Source organism: Temnothorax curvispinosus, unplaced genomic scaffold (genome assembly GCF_003070985.1).
Source record: "Temnothorax curvispinosus isolate PA1 unplaced genomic scaffold, ASM307098v1 QBEX01007734.1, whole genome shotgun sequence".
NCBI lineage: Eukaryota > Metazoa > Arthropoda > Insecta > Hymenoptera > Formicidae > Temnothorax > Temnothorax curvispinosus.
The window spans coordinates 2,254,265-2,274,264 of record NW_020217514.1 but is presented as its reverse complement, the minus strand read 5'-3'; the positions used below and the strand labels follow the sequence as shown (position 1 = coordinate 2,274,264).

The window sequence follows — 20,000 nt, the reverse complement described above, 5'->3', positions numbered from 1 at the left end:
TTGTTGAAGACATCTTGTGTACTTGTTGTATAATATCACGCATATACAAAATACTCGTCCGAGTGTACACGTTAGGATGGAGGGAAAAAACCATTACAACCACGAATATAAATATTTCTCGATAGATATAAAGTTATTACGTGCGCATACGGGCAATATTTGTAACTCAGGATATATGTGGTAAAGAGCGCTGCCATGCTTTCAGCTAGTATTTCATTTCAACGCTGCAAATATTTTTTTTAAAAGAGCCTATGTGTTTCCGATGCATTCCGAATGTTTATACGAGTGATGACTTGAAAAAACTTCACTTCACTTATTATTACTTTAAAAAAGATTAACAAATGGATTTTTAGCAAATAGATATAAAACAGAATTCTACACTTTCAACTAACAGAAATATAAACAGCATGAAATAATTTTGAAGATATCCGGGATAAAATATTTATTCAAAAAACATGTATTTTTTATCTTTTATAATTTTTTCACTATGATCCTACAAAACCATAACTTTCCAAAATAGACGTTCAAAAATCTATATATAAAAATTTCTCGTTTTTAACATCACTCACATATGGTTGTAAATTTCAATTATTTAATATGTTTGCGCAAAAAGATTTTTTTCATATATTTCCCCTCATCATTGATATATCTTAAATACTTGAAATTACTCTCCGAGAAGAAAATATTATAAGATAGATGCTTCTATTTTCGTCGATTGACTTGCCGTGCGCAAACCAATATCGCGTTCGACATCCTTCAAGATAACATTGGGGTGATTCCAGGCGATACGCGCACGAAAACAATTTCGATCACTGCCTCCACATCTCTCCGATTATAGCGAATGAGGCTGAACTGTGAGCTCTCTCGCGGATTTTATCGCGTCGCCTTAGTTTAAAGAAAGATTCGATAAGACAGCGGGAGTAGGAAAACGAGAAGTCGAACGCCCTGGGATGATTGGAAAGCGCTCCCGGCGCGGCGCGGCGCGGCGCTCCCTGATGGTCGCGCCGTAGGAAAGAGCCGCCGATAACAGAGGTAGAGAAAGAGACGGTTCTGGTATATCGCAAAGTAAATCCTTCTAGGTAAATGTCAGTTTGCGAGTTTTTGGCCGATTGGAAAACTTGGAAGGGCAGCGGTGCAAGGAGCAAGGCAAACTTCTCCGAACTGTCATTAGTTACCGAAGAGCGTATTCCACTTCCCGGTGGTCCTCTGCCTCCCCAGACCCCTCTTCTGCCGCTCCCCCTGTCTCTTTTTAACAAACATGTTGACAAGAGGTAGATTGCTCGCGCGGAAAAAGCAGGGAAAAGAGGCATCTGCCTCCCTTTCTTCTTTCTTTATTCTTTTCTCTCTCTCTCTCTCTCTCTCTCTCTCTCTCTTTCTCTTTCTCTTTCCTTTATAGTGCATTTCGTGGTCGTTATTGCACGCGGTTAGTTTTCCCTTTGTGCGAACTTCCGGACAAATTTCACGAGCGAGCGCTCCCGTGCGCCGCATCTCTTGATCGACGCCAAGGGCATCCCTGAACTCCAGCGACGCGGGAATGCGGTCGAACGTATGGCCAGTGCCTAACATTCGAAGCACGGACCTCCCGAGAATAATACCAAAAAGGTCGAAAATTCAGGGTGAATAAAGATAAATTTTCAATGAATGTCTTCCTTGAACAGTATGAAATATCGATGAATCACTTGATCAATTTATTAGTTTAATTTTAATTAATTTTCACATTCATTTCGTTAATTAAATTTATATCTTTTATATTTCTTTAATCATTTTAATTCAATGAAGTTTAGCCTTTCAAAAACACGAGAAACTTCTTGCTAGAAAAAAAATTTTAGACAGCTAATATCTTTCGTGAAAAAATTATTGATTTAAAATAATATTCATAGAATTTGGCTGACAAGTGTATTTTAAAAAAAATTTGGCAAGCGTAATATTTAATTTCTTGTAACTTTAACGCCAAATTGGAAAAGATATCGCCGATAAGAGAAAGTAAACCATCGAACGGTAAAAAGTTCTGTAATATACTCACTTTGGCGTAAAAAAAATTGAAGTGCCTCTTAACGATTTAAATGCTTTACTAGTACTATTATCAGGTACTAAGAGCTTAAAGTTGTTAAGGTATGTTTGAGAAAAAGTGTTGTTTCCGCGGCAAATCATTTCCGCGCATACGCGAATTACGAGGCTTTATAACGTTTTTTTTTATCGTAGCCACAACGTCAAAGAGGCTTTGAGGAGGAGCTTTGATCGACAAGGCTTGACTTGCACCGCGGAGCGTGATAGCTGATCGAAATCGAATCGGCGCGGCGCGACGATAATTGTCTCCAAATGCACGTAATCGCACCCTGTCTAGAATATCCTCGGGTTTTTACCGCGTTGATTCGATTTCCCGTCGTGCCAAATAGTTTCCTTCCCCACTCTTTCCGTCTTTCCTTCCTTCCTTCCTGCCTTCCGGTGGAAACCGTGTCTTTCCCCTACATCCGTTTTCCTTTCCATCTACGAATGGGATACGTATCCCAATAAGCCGACCGTCCGTGCCACACCTGGGCGACCAGGCGCTCTTTTCTCTCTCTCTCTCTCGTCTCCTTTCTTCCGCCTCTTCTCTCCCAACGGCATCGGTCAAATTCGATTTTCCTTTTACATCCAGCCAAGCCATTCGGAATAGCGATCAGTTTCACCGTCAAGAAAGGACCTCACATATATATACTCGGGCTGGTTGGCTGACCTCCCTCTTTTCCCTTCACGCGTCACATGCGTTCTTCCTATACTCCCGTCTCTGTCCTCCAAACCCTTCGTCTCTCTCTCTCTTTCCCGTTCGTTCTCTCCACAGTAGCGGACTATTCGAGAGCGAAGTGGTAAACTAGATAGGGCTACGGATAGGAGCGGAATAGAGGCAGAATCGGGTCACAGCTAGCCAATCCCCTCTGTAAGGCATCGCCAATCTACCCACCAGTCACACGTACGCACGCACATATACGGACACGCCTATATACACGCGCGTTGCATGCGAAGGCTTCGTTATCGTTTCTTCCCAGGATTCCTCTGACGACTTTCTCGCTCGTCCTTCCAATTTTCTTCATACGCGAAATTCGTGATTAATTCACAAATTTTCCATGCTTCATATATCATCTTCGCAATTTCTGCGTGGTTCCAGGTTTCATAACCAGAGTTTATTCATTACTCTTACTTACGTACTTCCTGCTTATGCGAATTATCTGTCATGATTCTTCCGCAAGAAGTTTCTAAATTAGTTTCTTTGAATCATTTAGTTTCGTTCTCAATCGTGTTTGCAGTGTTACTTTATAGCCTGATTAAATTATGAGAACAGATTTTATAAATGTACTATAATAAATTCACGAAATGTTCATGTCACTTGTGTAATATTAGATTTGTTACTTTAGTTTTAATTTCAATAATTTGGTTTAAAATTTCAAAATTTAAATTGAAATAAAATAGTTATTATATTTATTTATAAACTTAGAAAAATCCCTATTTCTAGAATCTTTTAATTACTAATTTCATAGATTTAATTACTGCGCCTTCAATTTTTACTTCGTTATTTTTTTACTAATAAAGTGGAAGTCTATTTATTGGAAAATCTTTTTGAAAAGGAAATAATTGAATGTCGAAATAAATCATAATACGTTAGAACTGCAAGTTGCTTCTATTCTTTCCTTTGCCTTTTTTCTTCTAGAAAATTTGTTCCTTCCGTAAGTCTCATGTGTTCTCGCGGAACGTGATGCACTATTTTGTGGTGTATTTTCCTCGGGAGGATTTCGCACGGGTAAGCCTCGTAAGAAACTCATGAACTGTGCGGGGTCGTGTATGTATGAGCGGCATCGCGAGTGTCTCACAAAGTGGAAATTTTCAGTGATGTCGATCCCGAGCATTGCATAATGCCGCGCCGCGCCGTCGCGCGAAATCCCCAACCGGCATGACTCGCACATCGACTCGCACTCTTCAAAGGAAAATCCTCGGCGCGGAACTTGCCCGACTTCCCGCGACTACATTCGGCCTCGTAGTTCCGAAATGTTCCGACGCCGGAACTGTTTGAATCGCTAAACCGGATGTAGAACAATATTTTCAACGTTCTTCGAGTGAAGACATATATGTTTAGAAATAACAGAAGTAACACCGCCACTAGCGTATCATGATAGAGGAAATTAATTCTGACGACAGAAACTAATGTTTTATTCATTCTCATTTTGTTAATCTCATCCTGAAACTGCTAATATTTACCCTATTTAACGTTTAACTTTTGTCAATAGAAAAGGAATGCGCTGTTGCGCATATCAATTTTCCTTTTGAAGTAAATGATTCATATCTAGCAAAAAATCAAGAATATAGATACATACATTCGAACATACGTCGATCTGTTATAAAATATAGTTAAAACAGACATATATAGCGCCAAAAGTTATCAGTCTTCAGTAATACCTATAGCGCAATTTACCGGAGAATAGAATTCCGCGGTCTTCATTCACATTTTCAACGCGATGTCAATCCGAATTCGCATGGCTGCGCGGCTAACCGACGAATGCGTTCCGAATGCGTGCTGACAATCGCGTGTTGGTCGCTGTATTACAAAACAATGTTGCACATGGTAAAGCGAGGAATACACTTTCGTTTACAATGGTGACTTAACAGCAACGTTGCTTATGCTTCTGACGATATTTTCCAATAACGACAAAGTCGCCAAGTGAGAAATAATACTTGATTCATTGCGATTAACAGAACAGGCAGACGACATGTAAAGTTTAGAAACTTAATAATTTCTTTAATAACATACCTAACTATAGAGTGTGTTACATAAGGTGTGTAACCAATGTTATAATTCATAAATTTTACTTTTTCATACCTCTGAACTTTTTTGAAAATGTCAATAATTACAAATCATTTAAATCGAAAACTAAATATGATATTTAATAAAAACTGAACGCAATTAAAATACAGATATAAGATACGAGAGACATTTCTCTGGTACCAAAATGAAATCTAACCGACACGTCAACCTCTACAATCTCTCGTTCCCTCTCATTGCTAACACAAAATGCAATATACCGCCGCGTATTCCGCGGTCGTAATACTGTCCAATGTATCATTCCACTTCTATCAAACCGAAAGTCGTGCTGCACCGCGGCCAACAATCGTGTGACGAAAGGCTAGTCCGCGAATTGACACGGCAATAAAAGTAACTGAGTGCGGCAATCGTGCGAAGCGGCGCGGTATACTGTTCGCGAAATTCCGTCGAAACGGTGCTCGCGTCGCCATAAATCTAACCAGGCAGATCTACCGTTACGATACTCCAACGTAAGTGGAGTAGCCGGGGCGAGTAGTAACTCCATATCGTTACAAGTCGCCGCGATGACCGAGTCGAATACGTACGAGCGCCGTGAAATTGAAAAAATTGATTAATTCCGCCGGTGAGGGGAAGTTTGAATATGTATGCTACACCGTGGATAGGGGTGCTATATATTTTCCTATACATATATCCACACAGATGTACACGTATATATAGTGAGGAATACATGCGGTATAGTGTTTTCTGAGCTTTCTGCATCGAGCCTTAAAAGTGTACCGCCAAATAAATTCGAAATAAGCTTCTCTTTCACGAAAATGTAAAGCGAAGGGCAATTACGAAGTTTTTAAACATTAAAATTTGAAGTTTTGACAAATTAAACGTGAACAGCATATAGACGGAGCAAATTTTTAATTAACTGTACGATGTAGAACGGCGAAAGTTACATTTTTGTCAATTAAAAAGCATTTAACGGGGAAAAGTTTTAGTCTGCACATAATTATTTCTCATAAAAATTTTTTCTCATCTATAATATAAAATTGAGGGTACACAATTGCTATGTACAAAATTTGCTCACGGCCATAAATTGATATGGCAATAATTCAGAACTTACTTCTCAGATAATTTCACCTAAACTTTAACGTTAACGTAATTTTAAATTGACATTTACGTCGCCAAAATATTTAATTTCGAAACTTCGAAAATTGCACGCGAGCAAATTTTCGTTGGGAAAATATCTCGCAAATCGAGCAGAAGACAATTTCCCTCGAAGTTTGACACGAAGGTTACGGAGCACCTCGAGCACCTCGTACAGTGGCATGCTAAAAAGCTGATACACCGGTGTATCGCTGTACGATACTACGGGTAGCATCGCATTTGCGTCAGTATGCCGAAGTGGCCGATGCCGAGGTCACGAGCGGGTGCAGCTTAACACATATCGGTCTATTGTAACTTGCCGGCAACCAACTCCGCTATTGTTTCCGGCACGGGCATTCCGCCGATATCGCTAATTAATTTGTTCTCAGCAATCTCAGCTGCGGCCACGCTTCTAAAACAACCGTGTTAAACATAAAGCTAATGTCGCGAAAGAAACGAAATATACCGTAGAGGCAGTCCGTTTGCGCGGATTAGAATAAAACGCTCGGTTCTGCACAGAATACTGTACGAATACTGTCAAGCAAATTTAAATATTTTTTCTACCGCGATTTCGTCAGAGAATAGATTCGTCTCTAGATACATTTTTTCCCCTCCGAACAATAGATTTTTTCCACGATTTTCACCGTGTATGATTTTCTACTGTGTGTGGGGAATCTGGCGGGAAAACGAGGGAATATTGCGAGATGAATTAGAAAAATTGATCGAGAGCTTCGTGCTGTCTGGGAACTTTGAGTTGCGAGTTGCGCGGCTATGTCTGCGCTGATGGAAAGGTGCGCGAAATTGGGTTACGAGCGTGAGGGTGAGTTAACCCTTTATGAGGCTATTCCAACTTCGCAGTTGCACAATGGCATTGTTCTTATTTCCTACGTAGTGTCATGCGGTGCCTTCCGCAGCTCGTAGAAACGCCATTGCGCTGTTTTAAAATACTGTCACGGTACTGAAGGCGAAATTACACTGATGCGCGGGGTTATATATATAGCTTCATAAAAATCAGCAATGCGATAAGTACAAAGATTGCACGAGAAATCGATAAATTCCACGAAACGACACAAATCATGACGTTATACGCTCTTTATTTAATGGTTTAATTTCTAAAGGTATATATTTAAATAGCTAACAAAAGAGTTTACACGCTAATACTAAATAATATGAGTAAATATTCACATATTATATATATTTACTCATTTCAGCGAGGACACATTAAAGCTGCACATTCTACAAACTAATTTCCACCCCTAGGCGCTATGATCACGTTTAAAAGCAATATGTTCAGCGAATGAACGACGTGGAAACTTCACCATTCGTGTACTTGGCAGCGCAATTGGAGGTCCGGAAAAATTTCCGATCTACGTACGATCGTGGAAATCTCTCCGGCTCCTAAATTCGAGACGAGAAACTCGAGATAAGCACCGCGATAAAGTATGAGCGTAGAGAGCGAAACTCGAGAAGTAATAACTCCCTGAGGCGATCTCAATATTTGATTTCTATCGATGACGCAAACGGTACGGGATTCTTGATAACATCGGCACGACACTACGTTTCGCGAACGTATTTCTGGAACAAACATGTCGCCGTGTGTGTATATCTCGTCAAAAAAAAAGTATAAGCATCCATCTTCGTATTCCGTTACGTCGATGAAGATCGCGGGGAAATATCGGCGCGGAAAAATATGGTATTCCAAGCGAAGGGGTTCAAACACGAGGATATGCGCGAGCTTGCATATTTTCCACGTAATTTCGTCCCGCGTAGCGCAATCCAATCTAACGGACATTATATTGAGAGCGTGAGTCTGGTTTTAAAACATTACTCGCTGTTTGATGAACGCGATTACAAACTGCGGCATTGGGTTTTAACAAGATGTCTTCAATGTATTCGAATCTGTATCTATCAACATCCTGAAAGTAATATGTACAGAGTCTACAAATGATTCGTATCATCTCTCACATCTTTTACATCAAATCTGAACTCATTCTGCCGCCTCTCAAGGGTTCCGGACTGCATCTTGTTGTATCCCTTCGCAGCCAATTTTGCCTGCTGCACCCACGATTGGTATCTCTCGACCGAGGATAGACGCGCGACGCCTCGCAAAAATATTATATCGGGTATCGATACGTCGCACAATCAGATAAGGGCCCCGAGAGGGGTCTCGCTGACTCGGTCGTTTCTCGTCGCGATGGAATCGCGGTCCGCTTTTATTTTCACAGCCAAGTATTTCGATGACTCAACCGCCAGACGGACATTCTCGTCGGGGGGGACGAGATCGTCGTCGTCGTCGTCGCCATCGTCTTCATCCGTTCTCTCTCGTCGGAGAGAGAAACGATACTTAAGATGATCGCGACGAGAAATTCCTCGAGCGTTCCCGGGATGAAACAAGTAGATCGTTTTGGCACAGATTGGCGATTTGGACAACGCGATCAGCCAATGACCCCGTTTGCTTCAAGATTGTAATTATCTCGAATCGCTTCTTATGATTCAAAGAGCAATTCCCACTCTTGCTTATGCTTTAAAATAGTTTAATAATAAATAATAAATGTATATAGAATTTGATTTTGTAGCAACATATTATTTTTTAAATAATATTCACAAATAGTATTCATAAAAATAAAGCTTTCGTATCCATTACTCTAAAATTCTAAATAATTATTTCATCAAATCTTTGATAAATGGTAGTCTGTTCTCTGAAATTAAGATATTTTTATCATTATAGTTTAAGACATTGTGGGATTTTATGTCAAATCTTTTTAAAGTAAAAATAATAAAACGTTAATAATCTAGGTGTGACGTTAAAACGATTTAGGTTAATATTATACTATGTTTTTTATTCTTTGATTCATAATATGAAAGTAAATGATACGCGTAAAGTAAGAAAAATGATCTCGTAATTGATATATTGAAAGAGAGGCGATGCTTCGGTATTAACTGAAAATCCGTTAAGCGAAAATATCGTTTAATTCGACGTTACGTAACGCGGGGGAATTCGATTTACCGCGAGCGAATATTTACGAACACGTACGGCGTTTATCCACGTGGCATCGAGCGGCAACCTCGATAGCGATGCGGCTGCAACGAATTATGCACGCGCGGGTAGAACGATGAGATCGCATCGCAGCAAGCTCGCCCGAAATTGATGCGCGATAATAATACGATCAGGTGGAAAATCGAGCCCCGACAATTGTGTGTTAAGCGCTGTTGGTCGATAACACATCGCGCGAGATTTCGTAGGAGTGATAACGAAGTGACGATAATAGGGACTAATAAGCAGCCGGGGAAAACGCTGATCAAACGAAAAGAGAATAACGTATTTACCTCCTAAATAACTGTATACAGGATATGCCCACAAAGCTTTGGTAAATCCTACGTTTTATTCACTTCATCTATATTTATCTTTGCGAAAGGTTGAAAACTGGATTTTTTGTTATTTTTAAATTTGTTATTTTTTTTTAACAATTCAGGGAAATTTAAGAATGAGAAATATTAGTATTTTCTAATGCAGCAGTGCCAAAGTATACTTTCCGCAACGTTAAAAGTTACCGTGTGTATTTTCTTTATGTTGAAAACAAACGCTATACCTGTTACATAGAATCAATATTTTTGTTGCTTACTTTTCTGTAAGCATCGGGCGTACAAAGAGATTTCATAGTAGAATGAATTTCATGCGAAACTCAAAAGCGGTAAGACTTTAAACAATAGAATTGTGCAAAGCAAAGCAATAAAATTTCCTTCTCAGAGATCTGCTGCTTCACTTAATAGTTAAAGACACGCGATTACAGGCTCAAGAATTAAAGGTGTACGATTTTTTGCATGAAACTGCGCATTTCTATCTTTAGCCGTGTCGAGTGAACAGGTCGCAAATACTATTTTATTGCTTTTTCTTATCCTCCCCTAGAAATGTATCTTACAAGATGCGCTCGGTTTAAAAAAGCAGAAAAAGCGAGAAATACCATAGTAAAGTAAGTTTGGCACCGGCTAGTTTGTCTAACCAATTTTTCAAAAGCGAGCGTAGCTTTATTTTATCAGTCGCGATTTACTGAAGAATATGACTGCGTATATCGACGGTGCTATTATTAGTGAATGCAGCTGCTACAACGGAAAGATAGTTTAGAGTTTAGGTCTTTGCGGCCTCGTCGATCGCCATACATTTCACGTTGCGCGGCTTAGAACAGATCGCAACACTGGCATAATCTCTTTTTCTTCGGGTTAAGCCCGTACCGAGCACCTTCGAGCAGCGAGGATGGCGCTCTATCGCGCAATCTATTTCCAAGTTAATTACCGGCGAAATAAAGAAGTAGGTCGTTGTCCTACAATGTATACGGAATATCGCGCAGGAAAATTGCGATAACGAGCCGCCGAATTTAATTTTTACGACCGTGGATGTAATAATTTAATGCAGTAATTAACTATACTTTTGCATTTAACATTTTTATATGCGTACTTTGAAACTGGCGGGCATAATTCTTTTCAACTAATTCCAAATGTGTTTATGAGCAGAAAATTACATCTGTATTAATGGACGTGTTTGTATTAATTAAGGTGATGAAAAAATTTTCTGTTTTAACGTATAAAAATATTAATATAGAAATATAATAAGAGCAGGAGTGGGAAATCTACTTTTATAAATACGTAAACAAAATTCTGTTTGCTTTTACCAGCTAGACATAAACGTTCGTATTTATTAACGTTAATAAAGCCCATTAGCGTTAATAAAATAACTGCTACAAGATCTACAGGTAAATTTTGTTAAGCTATATCCCACCTATAAGTGAATCTCATATTAATCCTTCTCCATGGATACAAATGCATTTATCTCGGCAAAAATAGTGTGAGATAAGCGCGCCAAGTAAATCTCGCGCGCTTTTGTGTGTACTCCACCAGGAAATTGTCCTGCGCTCCTCCTTTCGAGCTGCATAAATCGCATCACCTACCGTGATCTTCAGGTCCCGCGGGTCGCATGTGTCGTATCGTCTACTGAAGCGCAGCACTGTGTGCGTCTTGTTCTCGTAACCCAGTAACAACCGGTAGTCCTGGCTCGAATCCATCTGCGGATCTCTGCTGGCGTCCTTCACGTGCCGGTCCTGGAAACAAGCGACGACTTAATGTTAAGATCCGCGCCAACGGGACCATAAAGTATAAAGCATCTCGTCGAGGCGCTCCGCACACTCCTTTCTTTTTCCAAAAAGTTCGAGATCGACCGTCGCGATGAAATAAGGGTATGTGTGTCGAGAAATAGCAAAAATTCTTCAAGATCGAAAGAAAAAAATATACATCCTCAACTTTTTATCGTTGCGTAATAAATTTTTTAACGTTTTCCACATGAGCAATATGTGGAGGAAATATAAAAATACGCTGCCAATAATTCTCGAGTTTTTTACTCCGAGAAAGTAATATCGACAATATCGAATGTTTCAATATTGGAACTTCATAACGAATGGATTAATATTGCTTCACATTTATTCGACGAATATTCATCGAATATTCTAATATCAAGTGACGCGTTGCATATGGGATATTAAACCGTTACTTAACGAATCATGACGTGAACGCGCGGCACATCGACACTTGCAGCGGCGGGTCATCCTTCAATTCTAGATGTGCGCGCGAATGGAGGAAGGCAGCTCGGCAGCTTTTTCTCTAACGAGCCGGGCGCTCATCGACAAGCATCGACCAATGTGCAGAGACGCGCGTCATCACCGGCGTAGTTAGCCTGTCCTACTCGTTTCAAATTTATCCGCGTTGCCGGCTCGTTACCGTTAGCAGTTAACGACTGATTGGTCATCGACTTCGTACGTAAATGAATAGACCCTGTACCATAATTTGCCCGATAATATCCGCGCGCGCGTGTCTTTACGGCCACCTCGTACAATTTTTCGCGAGCAAATGACGCGAAATTGGATACACGTTTCTTGTAATAATAATCGATCCTCGTAACGACGACGATCGTGGGACTGGCGAACGCTTTCCCATGCGTGACCACTCGCATTTACAGTTAGCCAGTCAAGAACCGGCAACGCTCTCGCGTGAAATACGAATTTATTACTTGGCCCGCCGGCGACGCGCGGCCATACGCGTTTTTCCCCCCCTCTATGCTAATTTATTCCGCTTTTCACCGGCCACGACTAGCAATGTAGGTCCAGCCTGACAGTGCTAACTTGACAGTAGAGTCACTAAGTTCTTCGTGATAATTTATATGTCAAATTAATTCCATTAGAATTATATAGTACCAACGATTCATGTCTTTCTTGCAAGCTGAATGACCGCAATAACGACCTGAAATATTCGCTGCTCCCTGCCTATTTTTTCTAATTTATATTGTGAACATTTAATTTGAACTCCGACTTTTATTCCTTTTGACTGACTGATTCAATTTAGTCATTGTCTTAATTTATTACATTGATTGAAAATCTTTCTGGCCGGATAAAATTCGCACGTAATGTGAAGCCTTTTACGTGTACCGCGAAAGTTTATGCAGATACATCAACGCGCAGAACTCAGCACAACGAAACGCTGTTAGGAAAAAGCACCAGCCGGAAGGCAGCACTATCGACACAGCGTGTACTATGAAAATTTTCACCAGCTTATTATACGCTGCTATTTTACGAGGCTGCGTATTATGTTTAAGACATGCTCGACTAGAGATCCTAGAAAGACTTTTAAAAAGCGCAAGGCAAGGGAGATACGATGAAGAACTTGTACGCTTCCATTGTACCATAAATCCGGATAATGAGATTGAACGGATAAGTCACGTAATATCGACTACGGGTCTAGTAAAATTAATATTTTACCTTACTTAAAAAGCAGACGGGGATCGTGATAACGATCGATGAAATAATGAATACTCGCGAAAGGGATTCAATATTCAATTAAATATTTTTATCATGTTTTCAATTTTTCTAATATAAATTAATATATATCTTCTTGTACATACTTTGTTTTATTTTATAACGAAAAACGTTTATAACTCGTTTTATAACTTGTGAATTTGCAATCTTTATTTTGATTTTTATTTGAATTCGGCTTAGATGCCTCAGGCGTTTTATTTCCATGCTTTTGATATAGAAAAATAACTTCTGAATGACCAGAAAATGCTGAATAATCGTAACGGTGACTTTAAATTTTTGCTAATTATCTAACGCTCGGTCGCTTTTGTTCCGAATACCATCGGTCTTTTTATTACGCGCGAGCACCAATTTCTTGCACGATGTCGATATTAGAATGCCATTCTATCGTCTTACAAAGAAACGGCCGTTGCCGACAAAAACTAGCGGCGTCGCGCCTGCTTCGCCCTTTTCCCTCGCCGATCGAGTTTCTCGTTCGCGAACGACGATCGTCGAACCGAGACGACTGCGCGCGCTCCTGTCGCAAGGGAGACAAAGGGCGAGAACGAAGGCAAAAGTTAAGGTGAATTTATACATAGATTCTTCACGATATTGATCGAAATCATTCGAACAGTAAAAGCAGAATTAATCGCGTAACCATTACTTATTGTTAAACAAAAAACTGTTGAATGAAACGTGTGCCGTTTTTGGCCAGTTTGGACGATCATTCAAAGTAATGCAAAATAAAGCAAACTGTGGGATTTTATTCCACTTTTTGTTTAACTTGATTTGCAGAGGCAATTAATACAATCCGTGTTTCGCGTACGATGTGTAGGATTAAGCCTCTTTATTGGACTGATCACGTGCGATAATAATACAAATCGAGTTCCGCGTGTTCGAAGTGAGGAATTTTGGATTATTTAACGCGAGATGAAAGTCGAAAGTTGGGAGTTGAGAACTCGGAGCTGAGAGTTTAGGGAACCGACAGCTTACAGTCGTGAACTGAGAGTTTATAGTTGAGAGGTGAGCAACAAACTTGACGCGTCTGTACGTACATATATACGCGTAGTATGTTTACTCTTTAAGGATGATATGTAATTGAGTTATTGTAGAGATTGCGTACGGGAGGAGTCCCGCGACGTCGTCCCCATTCTTTCTCACGTTTGGAAGTTTTTAAAGGAAGCGACGGACGAACGCCCGCGTCGGATCGGCCGCGAATCGGGTAGCCCACTTTTAGCGCGATACATCCGAACAAAAACGCGTTCATCCAATTTATTTTGGATGATTCATCCGGGGTAATCATCGGGAGCGAACCGTGTAAATTCGCCTTTAGTTAGGCGACTGCGAGCGGCGTTCTTGGGGACTCCTCAGCCCCTTAAGGGCCGAAGACAAGTTTTTCTGGCGAGATTCCGTCGCGCCGCCTCGATATAATTATCGCGGCGCGGCTGCTCCTTCGGAAGAAGCGCGCCGACGCCTTCGGACGATTTCGTAGCCATTGTTCCATTGTGAGGATCGTTCCCTCTCCACCCTGCGCGGCTCTCCGGCGCGCGGCTTTATTAAAATTTCATTTAGCCGCGAGCCACGTACCTGCGCGTGCTGCGTGATTCCCGGCGAGTCACGCGTGTTATGTCGCCTACCCGGTACCGGACACCCTTCATCCTTATCCCTTATCCTCCGCCTGTTTCTTTTTCCCCGGCTGATGTTCTCACCTGGGCCCCGCGTCACGTCGCTTTTGCGGACGTCAAGATATGCGAAGGGAGAGAGAATAGGAACAGGAGCGCTACGTCGACTCGCGTTAACTTCAGAAAGGCGAATGCGCAAAAATAACTCGGTCGAGAGGAAAAGAGAAAGGTGATAAATTGAGTAAAAAAACCCAAGTATATTATGTATACGATGAATATACATCTTAAACTTTTACAGACAGAAAGTTGAATTGTAGAATACATATATAAATTAATGCATCTGATTAAGAACTTCTCGAATTAATACTAATTTATCAAATTATCAGTTTTGATACGTGCTTGAATTAATGAGATTTAAATTTGTGAATCGTTAGCTTTAAGCAAAAAGTATATTAACAAAAATAAAAGAAACGTGTTAAAACAACGATTCAACCGTGAATAATCAATTCGATAAATTTCCGCTTTAAATTACATCAGCGTTATTACATATTCAGAAATTCGATTAGACATACGTACATGATAATAATGTCTTTAATAAGATTAATTTATTATTTTTACCAAAGCAAAAATAAAATTGGTTGAAATGAAATTAGAAAGTAGTATACTTATATATTTCACCATTAATTTTACGCGACAATATTTTCACGATTATAATTCATTTGTACTTTGAGATAGCTTTACAGCCGTGTGTCTTGCAAGTTCTTTTCATTGTGCAACTGCTTGCGGACGGTATGCGGTTACTCAAAGGTAAGAGGGCCGTCTCTGACGAAGGATTCGAATTCTTGCGCGAGAAAGGGCTTTACTGGCGACGACAAGGGCTTTGAACCCCAGACGAGCTGGTATTGCTTCCAAGTTCGGCGTTTTGATGAAAAATTGAAAGAAAGTACGCATGCGTTTGTACTTAAATGCCTTTCGTGTCTCGCAACTGAAATATCGAGCCGTATAAGATACCGCGATAAGATGTAAAGAAATATATAGGTACTTCATTTCGAGAAAATTGGCAGCTCAAGAATGACGATGGCATACTCTGTCTCAGACTCTTACAATGATAACGGAGAATTTTTGCAGAGTAATACAAGTTACTATCACATCGTTTAAAAAATAAATATACACGTGAGACATTAGTTTCTTAGTTTCTTTCTAAATAAAAATATCTGATCTCAATCCATAATAATTACATTCAAACGACGTCTTAAATTTAGTGTCTCGCTTTTTCATTATTGCGGAATTCCGAAGTTCGCGCATGAAATGCGGCGCGATGGAATTTCCTCACGGAGGAAAAATTCCTGTGACATCGTCTGCCGGAACCGCGGATCGTGTTATCATCGATCGCGCCATGAAAAATTACACAAGAAGGACGTCTCGTCTCGCCTCGTCTCACTTCGCTCCGTCGCGTCGCATCGCGTCGCGATTCGCGGGAGTTCGCGCGAAACGATAGAGTAATAAATAATTTGTGGACCCGTCTCTCCCGTGCATAACTTCTTCAATTTCCGCCGCACCATCGGAAGTGAAGAACATATTTTTTCCATCCCTTGGCGCATCTCTTCTGCCTTTTCCAGACATGAGTAATCGAAAAGTCCAGGAAGTCTGTCACATTTTCAACCTTCTTTCGACACTCTTGCCATCTCATGAGAGTATTCAAGCCTTTCCCTCTATCGAAAATTATATATGCGACTAGCAAACGTCAATTTCGTGTAGCGCGGGTGTAAAATCTTTGTAGGCTTTTACTTTTATTTGTAATTCACAGTCTCATTAGGTAAAGTACAATTATATAAAATGTAATTAAAATTATTCATATCCTGAATTCAGATTTTCTTCACACAAAAATTAATATTAATTTAACCTTTGCTCATCAAACATGATTTTTATGCGCAATTAATCATTTATATTTTTATGGTTTATATTCATATTTCTTTTCTTCTAAGTTATTTTAAATTCTAGGGGATAGTCTTGTTATATAACTACACATTGCAATATGTTTTTGATATTAAAATTAATTTTACTAATACTTATGATCAACCACAAACAGTATGGAGTAGGTTTTCGAGACTCAATTTTTTTTTCTTTCTCTCTTTCTCTCTCTCTCTCATTCTATTTATAAATTATATATTTCCTTCGCGAGCACGCAACGAAATTGGGACGGATAAACTCTCGGACTGGTTACATCGCCTGAAATTGCCTGTTATTCGCGATTGGACTTCGTACGTTCGTCACGGCGTGAATCCGCGGTCGACGGCCCGATAAAAGGAAATCGGTTCGAAACACGTACGACAGTAAACTCGCGCAATGTACGGTTCTCCATTTCGCGCTGGACATACACGTGGGACGCGAATTTTCAGTTGTGGCGAAGTGGTGACAGCGATTGCACCCTCTCTCTCTCCCCCTCCACTTTTCCCTCTCGCTCTTCCCCTCGTCGCGTAATGATTTTTCCCAATCCGTACTGTAGTCTATTGTTATTTTCTAAGATTATTGAAGAAAATCATCTCCAAATTTATCAATAAATGCATTACTCTCGTAATAAAATTGTAAAACTGCATTTTTGATAAATTCAGTGCTCGATATCATTCTCAATAATTCAAAAAAGACAAAAATTATTAAATTAAAAATTAGTGCGACCTATGTAATATCCCAACTCCATTGTTGAATGAAAAATAATACAATTTATGTATAATTCTTTTTCTTAAAACTATAGGAATTTTAATAAGCTGATTATATTCAGTAGCGTACAGTATCCGTACAAAATTAATTTTGCCTTTATCCTTGTATACAGTAGTAACGTGCTCGACAAGCCATTTATGTATAAATACATGAAATAAGGATAATAATATAATAATAATAATCTCGACTAGCTATGCTTTATGATATCGGCTATTGATATTCATACGGTCGGATTAGTCCGTAATCATGAAACATCAGTGACATCAACAGGCATTATCGGCATCCAATTACGTCGCTTTGTGCATACTGGGAGCTTTGTTCCGCGAATGTCTGTCTTTCCGTTCTATCGAGCGCACCACGCGAACGCGCAATCAATGCATTACTGTGGGAAGGGGGGGAGAGCGAGAGCGAGAGAGAGAGAGAGAGAGAGAGAGGGAGAAAGAGAGGGGGAAGGCGCGTGTTCTATCCCACGCGGGCCAACGCACGCACGTATGCATTCAGTAACCGATTCCGCATGCCGGACAATTATAGCAATTATGCCGACCCAATTCACCGCGCGCATTAATACTCCGCCGCGACGTCGTCGACGCTGGCGCTGGAGCATCCCGTTGCGCCGATCAAACGGTTCCTCGTGCGAATGGCACGAGCCTAAAAGCGAATCACATAAACCTACACCCGATTAATGATCATGTCGCGTGAGTTGCTCAAAGGAAAAAAGAACAAGTTGTATAAAAACAACGATTTATTTACATACATACATGTATATAGCGTCTCGATTGAAATTATTCAGGCTAAGTAATTTATTATCAGGTAAGTGATTTATTAATATTTATAACGATTTCGCCTCTTCTTTGTACTAACTATATGAAAACGTAACGTTCATGAAGGTAAACGGGCTATTAATAAGTTCTTTTTACGAGAATTAAAAGATTTTTTTCATAGTTTTGTTTAATTACTTTGTTTAATTGCTTAAAAACTAATTATTGTTGAAAAAAGCTACGATTTCTGAAATTTCATGTCATCGAGATGTGCTTAATCAAACAAGGTATTCATAATAATTCTCGCATTTATTATTTCGGTAATTGAAAATACTTGAAGTGCGGAGGCTATTAACGTAAAATGAGCTTAACTGCGGCTTAAAATGCAGAGTGGCGGGCCCATATTTAACAGGAAAGCACGAAACGTGGCGAGCACACGAGCTTGGGTCATATAATCGATCTCCAATCTTTCGTGTTGCCTTCCCATGATTATTATACCGTGTGTCGCGGTGATTGCCCGATCCTATATGCATGTTAAGAGAATTATACCAATTATGAGTGCTCCAATTCGCCATTCAGTGACAGCTTCTAATAACAAATAATGACCGGTCCGGGAGTAAAATAAATTTTCGTGAAAATTGTGCGGGTAAGTAAACTACTTGATCGTTATCGATCTTGATAGCACACGCGAGGACAAGACACGGTCTGTTTTCTTCAGCACATGATAATTAGATCGCGATTATCGTGGCAGAAAATCGATCTTAGTGTATCGCGTACATTTATGTAAAATAGTCTTCAATTGCAAAGGCTATCAACTTATCGAGGACCTCTTGAAAACCTATGTTTACCGCGAATGGTCAGTTCTCCATATTTTCAAAGCAGCATATTATTATAATCGACGCGAGATATTATTATTCACATTTCATCTGTTATAATCTTTGATTATTGCAAAATTTTATTGACTTTATTCATTCCTTATTTATTCAAATCTTTTTATCAGTTTCTCAACGTTTTTTTTCTTTTTTTAACTGTTCAACTGCCCCGTACGCGCATAATACTACTCGGTGAAAAAATTTCTTTCGCCGAAAGGAAATTGGTCGCACCTTGTTAGCGCAAACAGTCGCGCTCGAAAATCGCTCGGGATTTCATTATCGCGCGGCAGTTGACGGCGAGAAAGAGTGCGCCTCTTCAGCATTCAAAAGTAATTCGAAGTCCGGAGGGCAGTGTAAATTGCTTTTCACGGCGTGAGGCTGCGGAGACGGCGAAGGATCGGAAGATCCCGATGCGCCGCCAACTCCTTTGAGTGATGTGCAAATAGTCTCCCTCTCTTCTCTCTTTTTCTTTCGCCCTCCGTGCGGACTTCTCTCGTCAATGACTACGGCTCCCAAGGAGATAATCGTGGTTCGAGCACCCGGTTCTTGAAGAGATAATCCAAAGCTCGCGAGCCCGCCGCGAGATATTCTGAATGAATTTTGATGACAAAAGTCGCGAACGAGAAAAAAAACTTCTAGGGCTACCAAAGTCGATTTTGTCGACGTACGTAGGTTCGCTTACACCGTAAATGATGTAAATCGAATTTTATATGTATTTATAACGTTACACGAAATTACGAAATTGCGAAATTTTTTGCCCGTTTTGGAATTAGCGTAAATCTCGAAGAAGATATAGTCGACGGGCAGGCGGAAGATCGACGCGATACACATTTAGAATAAATATTTTATTCAAGAAGAGCCATGTTGCTTCGGAATTCCAAGCAGCGGCTTTAGATCGTTTCGGCGGACGAAAACAATTACTGATACGCGAGATAAACAGAAAATTTCATGAATATCAAGAAGCGCATGGAGGCGAATTTCATTCAAATATTCTCGCATGAAAATGTAACTCGCCATTTATTAAAATACTCGAACATTCTGATCAACTTTTCATTTCCTTATCCGCCATACACTATGCATTTTTTTATTAAATCGTTTTATTAAATTCAACTATATTATTTAAAACGCATGTATTAAAAAACGTATGAGTAACCAAATATTTTTTACTTGTATTTTAAAACCGATAATTAAATTACTATATATAGGCTCATATATTTATATATTTATTTATATATTTATATATTTATATATTTATATATTTATATATTTAT

The 20,000-nt window shown here is 39.8% G+C and overlaps 1 protein-coding gene across 2 annotated transcripts in view; it reads right to left on the bottom strand.

The window, feature by feature from the left end:
- LOC112457317 (MOXD1 homolog 2) overlaps window positions 1–20,000 on the bottom strand; it is a 253,527-nt gene that overhangs the window by 38,043 nt on the left and 195,484 nt on the right. For both annotated transcript variants that reach the window (XM_025020288.1, XM_025020286.1), the window contains one exon: window positions 10,870–11,019. In XM_025020288.1, coding sequence (XP_024876056.1) covers window positions 10,870–11,019 — 150 coding nt within the window. The remainder of the gene's footprint in view (window positions 1–10,869; window positions 11,020–20,000) is intronic.